The sequence below is a fragment of the Bufo bufo genome, chromosome 4, assembly GCF_905171765.1.
Source record: "Bufo bufo chromosome 4, aBufBuf1.1, whole genome shotgun sequence".
Lineage (NCBI taxonomy): Eukaryota > Metazoa > Chordata > Amphibia > Anura > Bufonidae > Bufo > Bufo bufo.
This window is the reverse complement of record NC_053392.1, coordinates 66,131,247-66,147,492: the sequence shown is the minus strand read 5'-3', so window position 1 is coordinate 66,147,492 and position 16,246 is coordinate 66,131,247. Positions and strand designations below refer to the sequence as shown.

At 43.6% G+C, this 16,246-nt stretch overlaps 1 protein-coding gene across 1 annotated transcript in view; it reads left to right on the top strand.

Annotated features, from left to right (window-relative positions):
- The window catches only part of NBAS (NBAS subunit of NRZ tethering complex), a 708,772-nt gene that overhangs the window by 323,128 nt on the left and 369,398 nt on the right, over positions 1 to 16,246 (top strand). Inside the window, exons 33-36 of the mRNA XM_040427340.1 lie at positions 3,721 to 3,834; positions 4,526 to 4,683; positions 5,891 to 6,007; positions 14,215 to 14,373. Coding sequence (XP_040283274.1) covers positions 3,721 to 3,834; positions 4,526 to 4,683; positions 5,891 to 6,007; positions 14,215 to 14,373 — 548 coding nt within the window. The remainder of the gene's footprint in view (positions 1 to 3,720; positions 3,835 to 4,525; positions 4,684 to 5,890; positions 6,008 to 14,214; positions 14,374 to 16,246) is intronic.

Below are 16,246 nucleotides of genomic sequence, written 5' to 3'. Positions count from 1 at the left end.
CTTTAGAGGCAGCGATTGTTAAGAGCTTATTTGCATCCCTTTCTTCCCAGAACTCTAGAGGAGCATGTATGGCCTATAGGTCTCCTCACGCTGATTAAGGTGCTCTCTACCCAAGGAGAGATAGTATCTCCCAAATTATGGCCAGTATAGAGATTTGTCTAGTAGCTGTAAAGCTAGTTTCACACCTGCAGCACGCTGTTTCAGACAAAAAGAGAATCGTCCGGACACAAACGGCAACTTGTCTGCTGAAACAGCGCACGGATCTCCCCCGGACCCATTATACTTAATAGGGCCGACTGACATTCTGACAGCATCCGGTGAACTGTGGGAGGCTGTTCTCTGCCGAAACAGTCTTCCGGAATTCACACCGAATGTGTGATGGTAGCCGAACTGTGAACAGGGGCCATTTTGGTTGAAATAAGAAGGTTTCTGCACAAACCGAGAAGAGGGTTCTTTACTGTAAGAGCAGTGAGACAAAGCAGAGCAGTTAAGTATCTGCCTGAGTTGTGATGGTTGATGTATTGAAAGAATTTAAAGGACATCTGTCAGAAGATTTGTACCTAAGAAACTGGCTGACCTGTTACATGTGCGCTTGGCAGCTGAAGGCATCTGTGTTGGTCCCATGTTCATATGTGCCGGCACTGCTGAGAAAAATGTTGTTTTACAGTACAGATAGAGTGTGGCAGTTGCAGAGAGAGCTGAGCCTCTAGGTGTAACAGCAACACCCCCATTGCTCATTTGCATATATTAAAACTTCCTTTTTCTCAGCAATGCAGACACATATGAACATGGGACCAGGACAGATGCCTTCAGCTGCCAATCGTACATGTAACAGGTCAGCCAGTTTCATAGGTACAAATCTGCTGACAGATATCCTTTAAATTATTTTAATACGGTACATCAACCATCACAACTCAGGCAGACACTTCCATAGTCTCACTGCTCTTACAGTAAAGAACCCTCTTCTCTGTTTGTGCAGAAACCTTCTTTCAAAATGGTCATTGTTTATAGTTAGGCTACCTTCACACTTCTGGTGTGAATTCCGGCAGACTGTCTCACCAGAGAATAGCCTACCGGAGTTCACCGGATCCGCCGCTGCCAGATATGGTTGGAATGTCCACCGGCCCCATTAAGTACAATAGGGTCTGTTAATAGGGGTGTGCTGTTCCGGCAGACAAGCTGCGGTTTGTGTCCGGACGATTCTCAGTTTGTCTGCCGAAACAGCGTGCCGGAGATTTTTTTAATGCCCATTACACGTCCGTTTTAAGACCAATTGTAGTCTATGGAGTTATTCACACGGCAGTTTTTTTGACGGCACGTGAAAAACGGACGTCAAAAAATAAAACACAGAGCGACTGCCTCCATACAATTGAATGGGTCTCTTTAAGGAGATCCATTCAAACGTCAGTATTTCACGGACGTGTGCTGTACATGTTCTCCACGGACAGCACACGCCCCCATTCATTTTAATGTGTGTATTCAGACATCAGTGTTTTAGCACTGTCCGCGGGTCAGTATTTTTAGCAGGGATGCATGCTCTATTTTGTCTGTGATAACGGATCCATCACATCTGTTATAGTCTATGGGTCTGTGAAAACCACGGATGCCATATAGGACCCGCACCTATAAGACAATGGGGGCATATCCTAGCGATATGCCCCCATTGTCCATGATGAGACAACCACTTTAAGTCTGCTTTTGCTGCTATAGGCTATTTTGCATACGATTATAGGTAGAACTTCATAAACATTTTTTTCAACCCGTCAGTCATTCCGATAGTGACAATTACAAGTTAATTAACAAGCATTTACTACTTTTTTTTTAACCCCTTCAGGACCCTGAATTTTTCCATTTTTGCGTTTTCGTTTTTCACTCCCCGCCTTCCCATGGTCTTAACTTTTTTATTTTTCCATTCACATAGCCTTATAAGGGCTTTTTTTTTTTTTGCGTGACAAGTTGTACTTTCTAATGGCACCATTTACAGTTACATACCATGTAGTAGGAAGCGGGGAAAAAAATTCCAAATGGGGTAGAATTGTGAAAAAACGCAATTATGATAAAGGTTTTTATATATATTTTTTTTACACTGTACACTATGCGGTAAAATTGACCTGTTATCTTCAGTCTCCAGGTCAGTACGGTTACAACGATACCACACTTGTACAATTTTTCTTGCGTTTTAATACTGAAAACAAAATTAAAAACTTTGAGGGAAAAAAAAATAAAAAATTTAAGAACCATATTCTGACCCCTATAACTTTTTTGTAGTTATGTGTACGGAGCTGTGTGAGTGCTCATTTTTTTGCGGGACGATCTGTTCTTTTCAGTGATACCAATTTGAAGTGTGTGCGACTTTTTGATCACTTTTTATAAAAAATAATGATTGGGTAGTTGAAGTGACAAAAAATGGCAAATTGGCATTTTTTCCCCCCATTGCGCCATTTGCCGTATGCCATTAATATTGTTATATTTTAATTGTATGGGCATTTTCGCACACGGCGATGCCCATGATGTTTATTTATTTTATTTTTTTGTTAAGTATTTATATTTTTATTTTAAGGAAAGGGGGGTGATTTTAACGTTTATTTTTTTTATTTGTAAAAACTATTTTTTTTTTTTTTACTTTTTTTAAAGTCACCTTGGTTGATGATAACTGGCAATTGCCCATTGTGTTCATTGATGACTATATAGCATTAATTGAACACTTTATTTGGAATATAACAATAGAATTCTGCCACCTAGTGGCATGTATTGGTATATTCCTGAAATCGACACCGAAGCCTGCTTGAGGCTTCGGTGTATTTCAGCGATGTAACAGGTTCCCTGATCTCAGCCGGGGAACGCTGTTCTGGAGTGGAAGCGTGTGACTTCCGCTTCCAGACTGATCAGATGTCGTGGTCACATTTGACCACAGCATCTGAAGCCTTATGGCTGATCGCACACATGTGCCGTGGGTCTCTGCTATTTAAAATAGCAGAAACCCGGCAGCTTTGGCGCCCGCTGCATGTGCGAGCGGGCGCCATGTCTAGGGACTGGACCTCTGCCGTACATATACAGCAGAGGTCCTTAAGGGGTTAAAGTAGAAAAGTGCATTCTCATTTTTTGACCAGAGCGGAGAGTTTAAAACAAATAGAAATAGCAGAACCCCTTATCTGCACTTCCATGCATTTCTCGGACAGCTAGTTTATTTCCGTGGGCACCGTGTAATGCTCTATTTCCCCTGTGGTGGCGCTGCAGGAACATTTAACACTTGCTGCCAGGTTTTCCCACACATTACCGCTGATCACTGAGAATCTCTGCTGCAGGAACTACTTTGCTCCTCAAGCAAAAAATGTATTCAAAGCAGACCACCCCTGTACTTTGCTTAAAGCAGGCGGCTCGTCCATACCCCTCCTCTTGCGATGTCGGTATTCACAGGCGATCTGACAGCAGTAGGAATCTCCTTTCACTGTGATTTCTAGCAGACCAGCCATTAGTCACAAAGTAAATCAGAGCCTCGCAGAGAATGTGGAATCTGAGGGAAGATGTCATATAGCGATTTTATCTGTTTAGCTTTTATACGAGGAGGTGCAGAAGTTTATTAAAGAGTTGACAAGATAAAATGATTTCAGAGCATTTGCAGCATTGTCAGAATACTATAATGACCCCAAATATAATATATCAATCCCCTAATTTCCCTAAAATATAAAAATGCTCATGTAAAAATTTTCTGCGTTTTAGGAAATGAAGAGACAGAGATGAAAGGACAGGTCTTTACTCTCCTGGCTGAACAGGCTCTTCAGTGTCAGGATTACAAGGCTGCCAATGGGCACTGCCAAGAACTCTTGACTGCTGGTAGTAGATACAGAACTCTGTCTATCTATTATCTATTATCTATCTATCTATTATCTATTATCTATCTATCTATTATCTATTATCTATCTATCTATTATCTATCTATCTATCTATCTATCTATCTATCTATCTATCTATTATCTATCTATTATCTATCTATCTATCTATCTCATATCTATCTATCTATCTATCTATCTATCTATCTATCTATCTATTTATCTATCTATTGTCTATCTATCTATCTATCTATCTATCTATCTATTATCTATCTATCTATCTATCTATTATCTATCTATTTATCTATCTATTTATCTATCTATCTATCTATCTATCTATCTATCTATCTATCTAAACAATGGCCAGAAAATGTTGATTGACCCTTTCAATGGATTTCAATGGCTTTTGTCAAGAGATAACACTGTGAGTCAGTTTTAGCTCAGCTACATCTGTATCTATCTATCTATCTATCTATCTATCTATCTATCATCTATCTATCTATCTATCTATCTATCTATCTATCTATCCATCCATCTATCCGTCCAGCTTGCTTTTCTTCCTATTCTCTTCCTTCTTTTCCCTCCTCCCTGTCCTCGCTCCATCCTTTTCTCCTTCCAGCCCCGTTGTGGGGTTTGCTATAATCGGTACATACTTCATGGTCCTTGACATGTTTCTCTATTCTCTCTTTTTTCAGGATATAATAAAAGTTGGGAAATTTGCAGCAAGTTGGGACAGTGTGAGAGCTATGAGGACCTTGGCACTCGAAAAGAACTAATGGCCTTTGCTTTAACCCATTGTCCTCCATGTGCCATACAGACCCTGCTGGCTGCCAGCAGCTCCTTGCAGACTCAGGTCAGTGGAGCCTTTCAGGCTGTGCTCAAAAGGCACTTACAGCAGCCAAGACAAGACCCACTAGAACAGTGGACCCTCATAGGGGGGAGACATGACTGTCCTCAATGTAGGAACTACCAATGCAGATTGCTGCCAATTACCTGTAATTAGCAGTAATGTGCATGTGGTTACTGCAGCCCAGATGTACAAGCACCTTCATGTATCTTTCTCTAATATCTGGGTTGTCCATGATTTACCTTTTTTCAAATTGCTCTCCACTTCACCGGACCTGTGACGGGTGCTATACTAACCTACTTCCTGCTACTCTGTTCCGGCTTGGAGACACGTCACTCCTGAGGCAACTGATTGGCTGCAGCGGCGCACGTGACCCCAACTGTGCAGGTAGTTTACATGCGGGGATCAGAGTTAGTGAAGACAGCCCAGGTTCCATGGAGCCGGAACCAAGCAGCAGATAAGTATAGTCTCCCTTCACAGGTCCGGCTGGTTACGGGTGGGGAGGAGATTTAAAAACAAAAAAATATATTGTGGACAACCCCTAGAAGTTGTCCAAGGGAGGAAAATTGTTTAGAAAGGGTTCAAAGTGGGATAAAAAGGAATAAATAAAATAAAAGAAGGAATACAGACCCTCACCGATCCCACACTGCTCCCGTTCAGACACTTAGCAGGTCCCAGATGATCTTTGCTTCCTGGTTCACTCTTGACACGCAGGAAATGCCTGGAGGTTTCTGTCCAGCCAATCACTGGCTGATGTGAGTCTCCATTGCATACAATGGAGGATGTCGGCAGCAGACCACATGCAACACAAAGGCATCCTACACAAGATGGGATAACGTGTGGATGAAAATATACAAATACATAAATCATTGGAAAAGGTGCACCTCAATGATATGCTACTGACCATACTGGCTAATCCCTCAGGCTGATGTTAAGAACTGAGACTTTAGCCAATGTATTCCTTCACTAGACTTCTGCAGGTGGGCCAAATGGCTCTAACTGCGGATTAGTACAAGAAGCAGGGCGGATTTACAAAGTCATTCAACTAGAAAAAAAGGAGTGTGAAAGTGTATATATAAAACATGGACCCTTCTTCTAAGGTTGAACCTACTTTTCTTGCCTCTAAAGAACAAACAAAGGACAATGATAAAACTGAACATTTTCTTAGTTGTTGCTTTCAGAAGTTTTTCACATGGCCTGCTGTTTTCTCCAGATTCTCTTTCAAGCAGTAAATTACCAGATACACCCAGGTGGCGGCGGCGGCGAAGGGCTGGAGAATTCTCAGCATCCTGGACCTCCTGGGTCAGCCGGCAAAGAAGAAGCCAGTCAGGTAATACGCTGCTCGTACGGTATCTGCTTTATTTGTCTCTGCGTTCAGATATTTCTGAAAGACTTTTCAGATAACTATTTATGCGCGGTGTACGATGCCAGGTAATAGAGCCAAATGCATCAACGGAGCCAGAATGCAATTATCTGCCTATCTGCTGCCTCTTGCAGATATATAGTGTATACACTAGGTAGCTTACCGGAGGTCAACTGCGAGGAGACATCTTCAAATTGTCTGTGTTACATCCTATTTGTGTCCCCGGGCTCCACACTGGAAGATCTTCTGTGCCTCTCAGCTGGTCAGCATCATGGAGCGGTACGGATTTGTTACTTAAAGTCAAGTACGGTTTAAGGATAATTGGAAAAGCCAATAACATAACAGCGAGCTGAGAGGGGATCTTGTAGAGGGGATGCGGGTATTGTGGTCAAATGTTAACTGCAGCATGAGAATGCATTATGTATTGTGCTGTGATTTGCAATGAAATATTGTATGTATGTGTCTATCTATCTATCTATCTATCTATCTATCTATCTATCTATCTATCTATCTATCTATCAAACTAGAAGTAGCAGCACACCACTATATGCACTAAGTAAAACAGTGAATGTGTGAAAAAAAGTAAATGCTGTACTTACTATGAGATAAAGTAGAAGCTTTTAGCGCATATTATTGATGAAAAATATGTCAGGCCCATCTACCTACGACAAGGTGGCTTCTAACAGCCGGGACCTACTCTAACACAGGCTTGTATCCTAAAAGATTCTGGTCCAAGGAGCATCCAGCTATTGTGATATTCTGATTAAAAGCACCAGGTACTGTAGGTGGGCGGGAGTGCTAGGTTTCCAGGGCATGCGTCCTCCCCTATATACATAGAACTAAAAAAGAATGAACCAGCACCTCCAGGTGAATAAGTAAGGGTGCAGGTGCAAGCTACCATTGATATTATATCTTATCCCTCTATCTATCTATCTATCTATCTATCTATCTATCTATCTATCTCTCACTCTGTCACTCTTTCTGGACTGTCAGACAGCAATATGGATGGCACTTTGCAGGTACATTGCAGGCCGTGCATACGCTGCATTGAGTGCTTGGCCGTTGGTGTGAGGTGTCTGTGCTGATATGCAGGGTTCGGTTTCCGTCAAATGTGGTGCTGAGCTTTGCGGCCAGACATCTCCACTTTGGTCTCATCTCTCCTAAGAACATTGTTCCAGAAGTCTTGTGGTTCGTTCAGATGCAACTTTGAAACTTAAGCCTTTTTTTAGAAAGATCAGGCTTTTCCTGGGGACCCTTCTAATCCAGCCATACGTTTTCTAATTGTACTGTCATGAGCGTGATCATTTAACTTGCTGCGTTGTAAACAGGCTGTAATTCCGCTTACTGCCCACGTATAGGCACATATAGCACATACATCTCCCGTCAGCATATCGCAAAGTTGTGTTTTTTTTATATATATATGTAAATTTTTTATTTTAAGGTATTTCAAGGATATATACTATGGAGTTACATCACTCCAAAATGAATAAATTGAAACATTTCTTTACATTATGGAAAATAATATAAATATATCCATATCAAAAATAAAGTCATTAATACAAGAACAAATAAAATATGACAAACATGGAAAAAACAAATCATTATGCCACATATCTCAGGATATGTTGAGCCAAGAAGAAATGTACAGTATGGAAGGACACGTCTGTATATCACTTCCAGTGACCAGTATGTTTCTTCTGTAGCTGGGGCCCATCCATTAAACACAATTCTGCAGGTTTCCATCTACACTGCGCAGCGCTCTGCTGTATTATTGCTTTGTAGGCTTTAGTGTTAGCATCATATGCAAAAAAAGAGTCTACTAGAATGGAAACGACACCGGCCATGGTCCTCAGGATCCCAGCTGAGGTATTATGATATAGTGCTGACGGTCACCCAGCAGTATTGAGCAGAATCCTGAATTCTGCTCTGGATGGAAAGTGAAGCCGTTTGTTTACTTAGTTACTGAAGTTCTGCGGTAATGTTTGGGAGTATAGCTTTTACTATTTTTATACATTTTAAATGTAAAGCATGTGGCATTAGTCTCAGCGATAGCCGTGACGCATCTGACATTTCTCTTGGATCTTTTTGCTTAGTGTTTGCTTAATGCACATTTCTACATTTGTGATATTTCTCCTTCGATGTCCTTCATGCGTCTCATCTCTTAAACACACAAATTGCCATCTTTTTAGCTGAGCGCATTAGTCACTATTTACCCCGCACTTGCTGCAACGTCTATGTGAAAAGCAGGGAAATGTTTGCCACTTAGTGAAGGTCGGACAATGTGTATGTGAATCCATATGATCAGTAGAACTTTTTGTTTTAGTTTTACATGTTTAACTCGCTTTTATGCTATTAAGTTCTTTGTAAAATTGGAGATTAACCATTGAATAGCATTAAAGGGGTTTTCCCAAGTGTTTAATACTGATGACCTATCCTCAGTATCTGATCAGTCTGACTCCCGTAGATCAGCTGTATGAAGAGGCCGCGATGCTCCGGTGAACGCCGCGGCCTCCTTGAAGCCTACCAAGCACAGCGCTGTACCTTGTATAGTGTCTGTACTTGGTATTGCACCTCAGCCCCGTTCACTTGAATGGCCGCAGCCTGACATCACTGGCCCAGGGGGATCCCTAAAGCACTGCAGTCTCTTCAAAGAGCTGATCGATGGGGGTTCTGGGAAGTCAGTGGGAGTAGCGCCGCAGTGACAGCGTTTTCCATTACAAGGTTGACGGAACGCCTGTTCACTGAGCTACACCAGAACAACTGGTCAGTAGGGGTACGGGGGGTCTGGTCAGCTAGTGATGGCCTATATTCAGGAACAAAATGCGCTCATTACCTGCAGCAATCATCACAGTGTATTGGTGAGAATGATGGTCAATACTACTACTCACCCTCCATATCACTCATTCTCTTGGTTGCTGATCGGCGGTATGTTTACACCCAGCAATGATTGAGCACAAGCCTTTTCTGTTCCTTTAAACCATTGCAATATTAATGGGGCGTAGTGAACTGCTCCAACCTAAAAATTCTCTCCTGATTTCTGTTTTTCTCTTCTTTTTCCATACTGTAGTGATTGAGCTGAGATGGAGCTTGTAACCTATAATCACACTTATCTCTCCTTGGTAGACTGTAAGTGACTGTTTAACTGAAGTGTGGATCAATATCGGTGCCCAATTTGAGCGGTATATTGTGCGGTCTAGTAAAGTGCCTTTGGCCTCCATGTGTTAAGTTATAGTTGGCCTTTCGCTTGCCAATTATCTAGTGAAAATATTTCATTTCCTGCCCTTTAGTGGAAGGAACTACAGGAGAATACATGGGTAAGCTGGATGAGGATCTAAGGAGGACTTTCTCTGCAGGGTATTGGCAGGATAGGACTTGGGGTTTGATCTTTGTGCTTTACACTGTTATGGTCCTCAGGCTTCCGAGATGTCAAATCCTTTAAGGATAGGTCGGGCTGATGTATCTCTAGCTTTGCTGGCAGTATTCTGGTGGTAATAAGTGATAGATGCAGCCAAGGGAATGAATTCCCTTGATCACAGCTGGAAATCCTGTAACACCCAGCAATCTGCAGGGCCGGCGCTTCCATTAAGGCAAGGGGGGCAAGGGGGGCAATTGCCCCCGGGCCCCCACGTCCTAGGGGCGCCTGCAACAGAACATATTTTCGTGGGACCCGTCCCCCGTAGCGGCAAGTGGGGGCGTCGGCGGCAGGGCACAGGGAGATGAGCGCTTCCATTGTGGAAGCGCTCATCTCCATAGTCCTCTGTATCGCTGTCCTCAGGACAGCAATACAAATGGCAGTGCTGTGGGGCAGGGGAGGGAGAGGTGTGTCCCTTCCCCTTCCTCTGACATGGAGGTATCGCTGACATGGAGGTAAGTATAAGTGTTTGTTTTTTTGTGTGTGTTTTTTTTGTGTACAATACTGGTGGCTACTGATATGAGGGGGGGCTCTGGCTACTGGCACATGATGGGGGGGCCTTTGGCTACTAGCACATGATGAGGGGGGCCTCTGGCTACTGGCACATGATAGGGGGGACTCTGGCTACTGGCACATGATAGGGGGGCTCTGGCTACTGGCACATGATAGGGGGGGCCTATGGCTACTGGCACATGATGGGGGGTCCTATGGCTACTGGCACATGATGGGGGGGGCCTATGGCTACTGGCACATGATGGGGGGCTCTGGCTACTGGCACATGATGAGGGGCCTCTGACTACTGGCACATGATATGGGGGGGCTCTGGCTAATGGCACATGATATGGGGGCTCTTGTTACTGGCACAAGATGGTGGGGGGGCTTTTATTACTGGCACATGATTGGGGGCATCTATGGGGGCACATTTTACTGGCACATTATTGGGGGACATCTTATTCCTGGCACATTATTGGTGGGCACTATAGGGGCATCTACTGAGGCCACAAAGAAGGGGTATTTTATATGGGGGGCTCTGTACAGTAGCATTTTATACTGTGACACATTATGGTGGGTACTATGGGGAAGGGGGAGAGGGGTACTATGGGGTCATCTACGGGGGCACTAAGAAGGGGTATTTTATATGGGGGCTCTGTATAGGGGCATTTTATACTTAGACACATTATGGTCGGTACTATGGGGAAGGTGGGAGAGGAGTACTATGGGGTCATCTCCGGGGGGCACTAAGAAGGGGTATTTTATACTTGAAAATTATGGGGGACACTGAGGGCATCTACTGGGGCACTATATATGGGGCATTTTATACTGGTACATTATGGGGGGCACTAGGAGGGAGGGGGGAGAGGAGCACTATGGGGGCATTTACTGAGGGCACTAAATAGGGATATTTTATACTGGCACATTATGGGGGCACAATTTGGAACATTAGCTCAACTGGGGGCATTACAAGGGGGTATTTTTTGCACTGTCACATTATAATTATTTCTACTGGGGAACATTATGATGGGCTTTATTACTCCCCCATGGTATGACCCCCTAGTAGCAGCACCAGCCTCTCCCTGCTCTGCTATCCCTCTGCTCCTTCTCCAAACCCTTATTATGAAATCTTTCTCATTAGGATAAAACACAACATCAGCTCCGCCGAGCCCCCGGCCAAGTGTTGAAGTGGTGTCCGAGATCCCCAAGGGCCAAGCCAAGTAACTGTAAGTTTTCATGTGAAATATGTTTATACATATAGCCTACACTGTGCCACGCAATATACAGTTTCTTCTGTATGAACGTCCACAAATTAAATCTCCAGAGTCAATACGGAACGTTAAAGTCAGCAAGTGTTTTTTCGCCCCAGGGCCCCATTTCACCTAGAACCAGCCCTGGCAATCTGTATTATGTTTTTTGATTATAATTATGTTTTTTTTGGACCGTTGGTCACATTTTGGACATGTTCTCATCTCAGTGATGTTTTAGGAAGACATTGTATCATATGATTTTATATCTCTGCGCTATTTTATGAGCCTGTTTTCTATCATATTTGCAGTATTTCCCATTATTTTTCCGCTTTAGCCCTGTTTGTAGAAGAAAACCGCTCTAAACTTGTCCAGTGTCCTCAGCTCTACAACTTGACTCATTTGTCCTTTCTTCGTCAGTCTCACCAAATACTCTCATTGACAGCTGTCTCAAACTGTGGCCGTACACATTAGATGGTTGGCCGAACTAGCTTATTTCAGCAAAACTGGACAGTTTGGAGGTGTCGTACGCTCTACAGATTCTGAGTTTAGAAGGATTGGGCATTTGGAATTCAATACAAATTAATTTGCCCAGTCCTTAGGTCTCATGAGATATAAGCTGCTGCCAGGGTTATAAGGCAGCGGCTTATTCCTCTTTCCCTTCTGAGAACACAAGCCTATTTTTTCTGATCTTGGACAATCCCTTTAATTACTCTTCCCCATTACCATTGTGACTCCGGCCTGCATGGGAAATTTTCTGCTCTAAATTTTTTTAAATGGTAATCATGTAGTATAGACACATGCAAACTGCTCAGTGCCATTCTGTGCTAAATCCAGAAGACAAATTCTCTGATGACTCACTCAGTAGTCCCTCCCTGTCAAATCCTGAAACTACATACACTATGGTCAAATCTTATTATTATTTTTTTTTATGGTAATCATGTAGTGTTGCCCAAAAATAGAGATTTTAGGGATCATTATTAGATATATGACAATTTTTGGCATTTATCTGTTTCAGATTCGGTCGCAAAGGGGACCCGCGGCCGAATCTGCGATCTTTCCCCACTCACACTAGGTCTAAAAAAAAGTCGTGGGGAAGAGGGCCGGCTGGCCCGTCTCCTTTATTATTTTTTCCGCCTGTTTTAGATGTGGAAAATGTTCCAAATCTACGCCAACTAGGCTGACGGTGGATGCGCCTAAGTTATGTGGAGGCCGGCGTCTCTACATAGGCGCATTATGTGCCAGTGCAAGGGCTTTTAAGATGGGCGTCTAAAACGACGGCCTTAATAAATGAGACTATTTATTTGTGTTCAGGATTGTCTACTGTAAATGTTGATTTATTTTTATTTTTTTTGGAAGGGGAGTGGTTATTTTATGTTTTTACTTAGTTTATTTTTAGTTTTGTTCATTTTATTTTTATGGTCTGTAACTCCAAGATCAGTAAAGTCAGTTGCGGACTTTATTATAGGAAAATCAGCTCTTTTATAGCCATATTAGTTATGGTTCCCATACACATTAGACTACTGTTGTCACGGCCTATGGTGTGCGCTGTGACACTGTTGCTACACTTGCTGTTGCCCGCGGCAACGTGTTGCTGTGTGTGCATGCGGTGGCATTGTCTCGGCCTTCTGGGTGATTGCTGTGACATTGTTGCCACGCATGTTGTTGCCTGCGGCAACGTGTAGCTTTCCATGCTTGTGTGTGCACTTCCCCTTTAAGTGGCTTCCTTCCCTTGTCTGGTGTTGGAAGGGTTAACTCCCTTCCTAGTGTGTTTTGTGAACACTGGGTTTATGTGTGTGTGGGGGTGGCTGCTTGGGCTATTTAGCCTCTGCTGGATGTCTGAAGCTGAGGGGTACTCCAGCCATGGTGTATGGAGGGCCACCCATGTGGTCATAGAAGATGTTAAGATTATGTTCTTGTTGTGTCTCACGTTATTGCAGCTATGGTCCCCAGGGTTCCTGTGTGGTTTGTGGTGTGTGCTGTGTCCTTTTATGTTGGTGTGGACGTCAGCACTTGTGCACGGGTTCCAGTCAGTGTGTCTGTGGCAGGTAGGTGTGTTACTGGTTTCACTTACCTGCCATCTCCATATGCTGTATGTGTTCCCCTCTCCTTGCAGCTTGGCCAGTGGAGACTCCTGTTCGTCCGTGTTGTGGAGGAACAGGTCGTCTTACCCTGCTCCTAGTCCAGGGATTTCCTGAGGGTTAGTAGGGACCCGAGGTTCCGGGGTATGAGCCCTCCTACCATCTGGGTTGGCTCATATGGTTAGGAGTCAGGGTCAGAATTAGGGACGCATTAGGAGGTGACCTGCTCCCTGATCCCGGCATCCTGGCCTAGCAGCTATCTGTTATCCCTTTGATACCGCACGTTGGGGGGTTTCCCCCACTCCCCGCTGTGACAACTGTTGGCCGAACCTCTATTTTTTGTTGGGTTCAGGTGACAATGTAATGTGTATGGGGAGCTCCCGGCATCATCTGTTGGAGAATTCAGTGCCCAATCCTTTTGCTCTCCAGGAGATAAGCGGCCACCACAGGTATCTGCCAGTGGTGGTCTCTTCTCTCCCCACTGGCAACACATACACGCTCGGCCAAAGCAAATGTGCATGTGTGTGGTGGAGTCAGTAGTGATAGGTGTCGGACAATAGCTATCAAAGGTGTGTGTGCTATCCTGGCGATTACATCATCAGTCACATGACCAGTGGGACCAATACAGGCAGCGGACCTGTGTATATGAAAACAGAGAAGACAGAAGCATTGAAAGCATCTTCTGTTTTCTCTCCAGGGTCCTGACTCCGTTACTGATCGCTGGTAAATCCTGTATACCTCTGTGCGTCTATAATACATCTCCTCTCTCTCCCAATCCTCTTAGATATCCTTCTGTATTTTGTTACTGTTATGTTTGAAACTGTTTTGCGCTGGTGCGTTTCTGTTCTCACCCCTGTTTTGTATGGTGTGTTGTAATGTGTTATGCAGCATGATAGCTCTATATAAATGCATGGATTATTAACAATCGTGTAAATATTTCAGGCCGATTCCAAGCCCCAGTCGGTGGATTTGCTGCATCGAACAACTGCTACAACCATGAAAGTTCTGACTAATACAACCCTGACTACTAAGGCTGTGCTGCATGCTGTCAGTGATGGGCAGTTCTGGAAAAAGTCCCTAACATACCTCCGTCCTCTGAATGTAAGAAAGTATTGTTGTTATGTGTCAGGAATATGGATTAATATTTTATGTCAGCCATGTCCCCACACCAGCCATCAGCTGTCAGATAGCAGAGGTCGTGAGCTCCACAGGGGGGCCCTGCTTCAAAGCCAGCAGATGGCAGAGAACCTCTAGCAGTCCACCAGTGTTTACAACTTTTCACACTTCCATCCAGTCAGCCAGGAACCAAGATGATGTGACAGGAAGAATCTCTCAGCATGAGGTCTAGTCCATTCCCCAGTTCAATCAAATCTAGCAGACAGCATGGAACCGGCGATTTATAAGGAATTATGAATCGCCCCGGCCATCACAGGCACAAACCGGATACATATTTGTGTCCCTGTGGCCACGATGAACAGGCCCGTGGTCTTAGTATGGTGGTGGGATGCCAGGGAAAGGAGATATACATATCTTTCCACATAAACCATATAACGGTACCATGCTTGGACTCTTCTGGTAGCCGGAACCCAGGCGGATCCATTGGTCCCAGAACCACCTCCCTGCGACATTCTTGTCTGGAGCCATGAGCTCTAATCGGTTTTGTGGCTCATTTTAACCAGCAAGCGGCCTATACTGGAAGATTTATTGTTTAGAAGTGACCATCAACGACACTTGTAGAGTGGTTTCACTTTTCGAGCATATAACAGCAGCCACGTGGCCAATGTTCCTGAAGACCTATTATTGGCATCTAACTTTTTGTGTTAAAAAGTTCAGGGCTGGCTGGCAGCAAGTATGTAAAGCCCCAGCAGCATCACCGCAATGAAAACTAAAGGGAGCCTGTCAGTAGTTTCATACTTGCCTAACCACAGGCAGCATGAAATAGTGACAGGCTATCTTTTCACAGTAAACTAAGGTATTTGTTGCTCAGTTGGAGAAAGAGCCAGTTAAGGGGAGAAATGTCCACAAGGCAGTTCTTCTTTGGCTTCTGCCCACCTCTGCTCAGCTTGATTGACGGGTCTCTCTATATGCAAACAGAGACCTGTTTACCAAGCCAGGCAAGAAGTCAGCACAGAGCCACCTTTCCCTTAAAGAGGTTCTCCGGGAATTATGAAAATACTTAAATATTACTTAATTATAAATATATTACCAAATACCTTTCATTAGTAATAATGGCTCATTTTGTCCCGGGAAGCAATCATTGGGAAAAATAAAATGGCCACCATCCTACTAGTCCACACAAAACCTGTCCTAATTATACTGGAGGACAAATTAAAGAGCTGCACTATCTTCCTCTCTTACTTGTCAGGGATTATGATCCTGAATACAGTTTAATATGATCTTCAGATTAATTTCTGTAGGGATGGAGTTCATAAGGAGACATAAAGTACAGAGAGTAGGTGTGAATGTGGCTGATGAGCAGCAGCACTTGTATGCAGTCTCCATTACCACAGATCCACGTTACCTGTCCTGTCTGTCCTTTCTGTACTTCATGTCTCCTCATAGACTGCATTCCTACAGAGATTCAGCTGAAGATCTATCTGTATTCAGGAACATAATCCCTGACAAGTAGAGCAGAGAGGAGAATGAGGCAGCTCTTTAGCTCAGTGTTGTAAAGTAACTTATCCTGGTGTGTGATTAGGACAGGTTTTGTGTGTGCTAATAGGACAGCGGCCATTTTATTTCTCCTAATGATTGCTCCCTAGACAAAATGAACCATTATAGCTAATAAAAACAAATGACTGCACATTTCACATACAAACAATAGAGCTGAGAAATGGGGATCATTCTAAATTAAAGTGGTATTATACCTACTATAAATGGAAAAATAGAAGCTCTTTGCGCATATTTTTGATCAAACGTGTGTCGGGACCATCTACCAGGCGTCAAGGTGGCTTCTGCAGATGGGTACCTAACA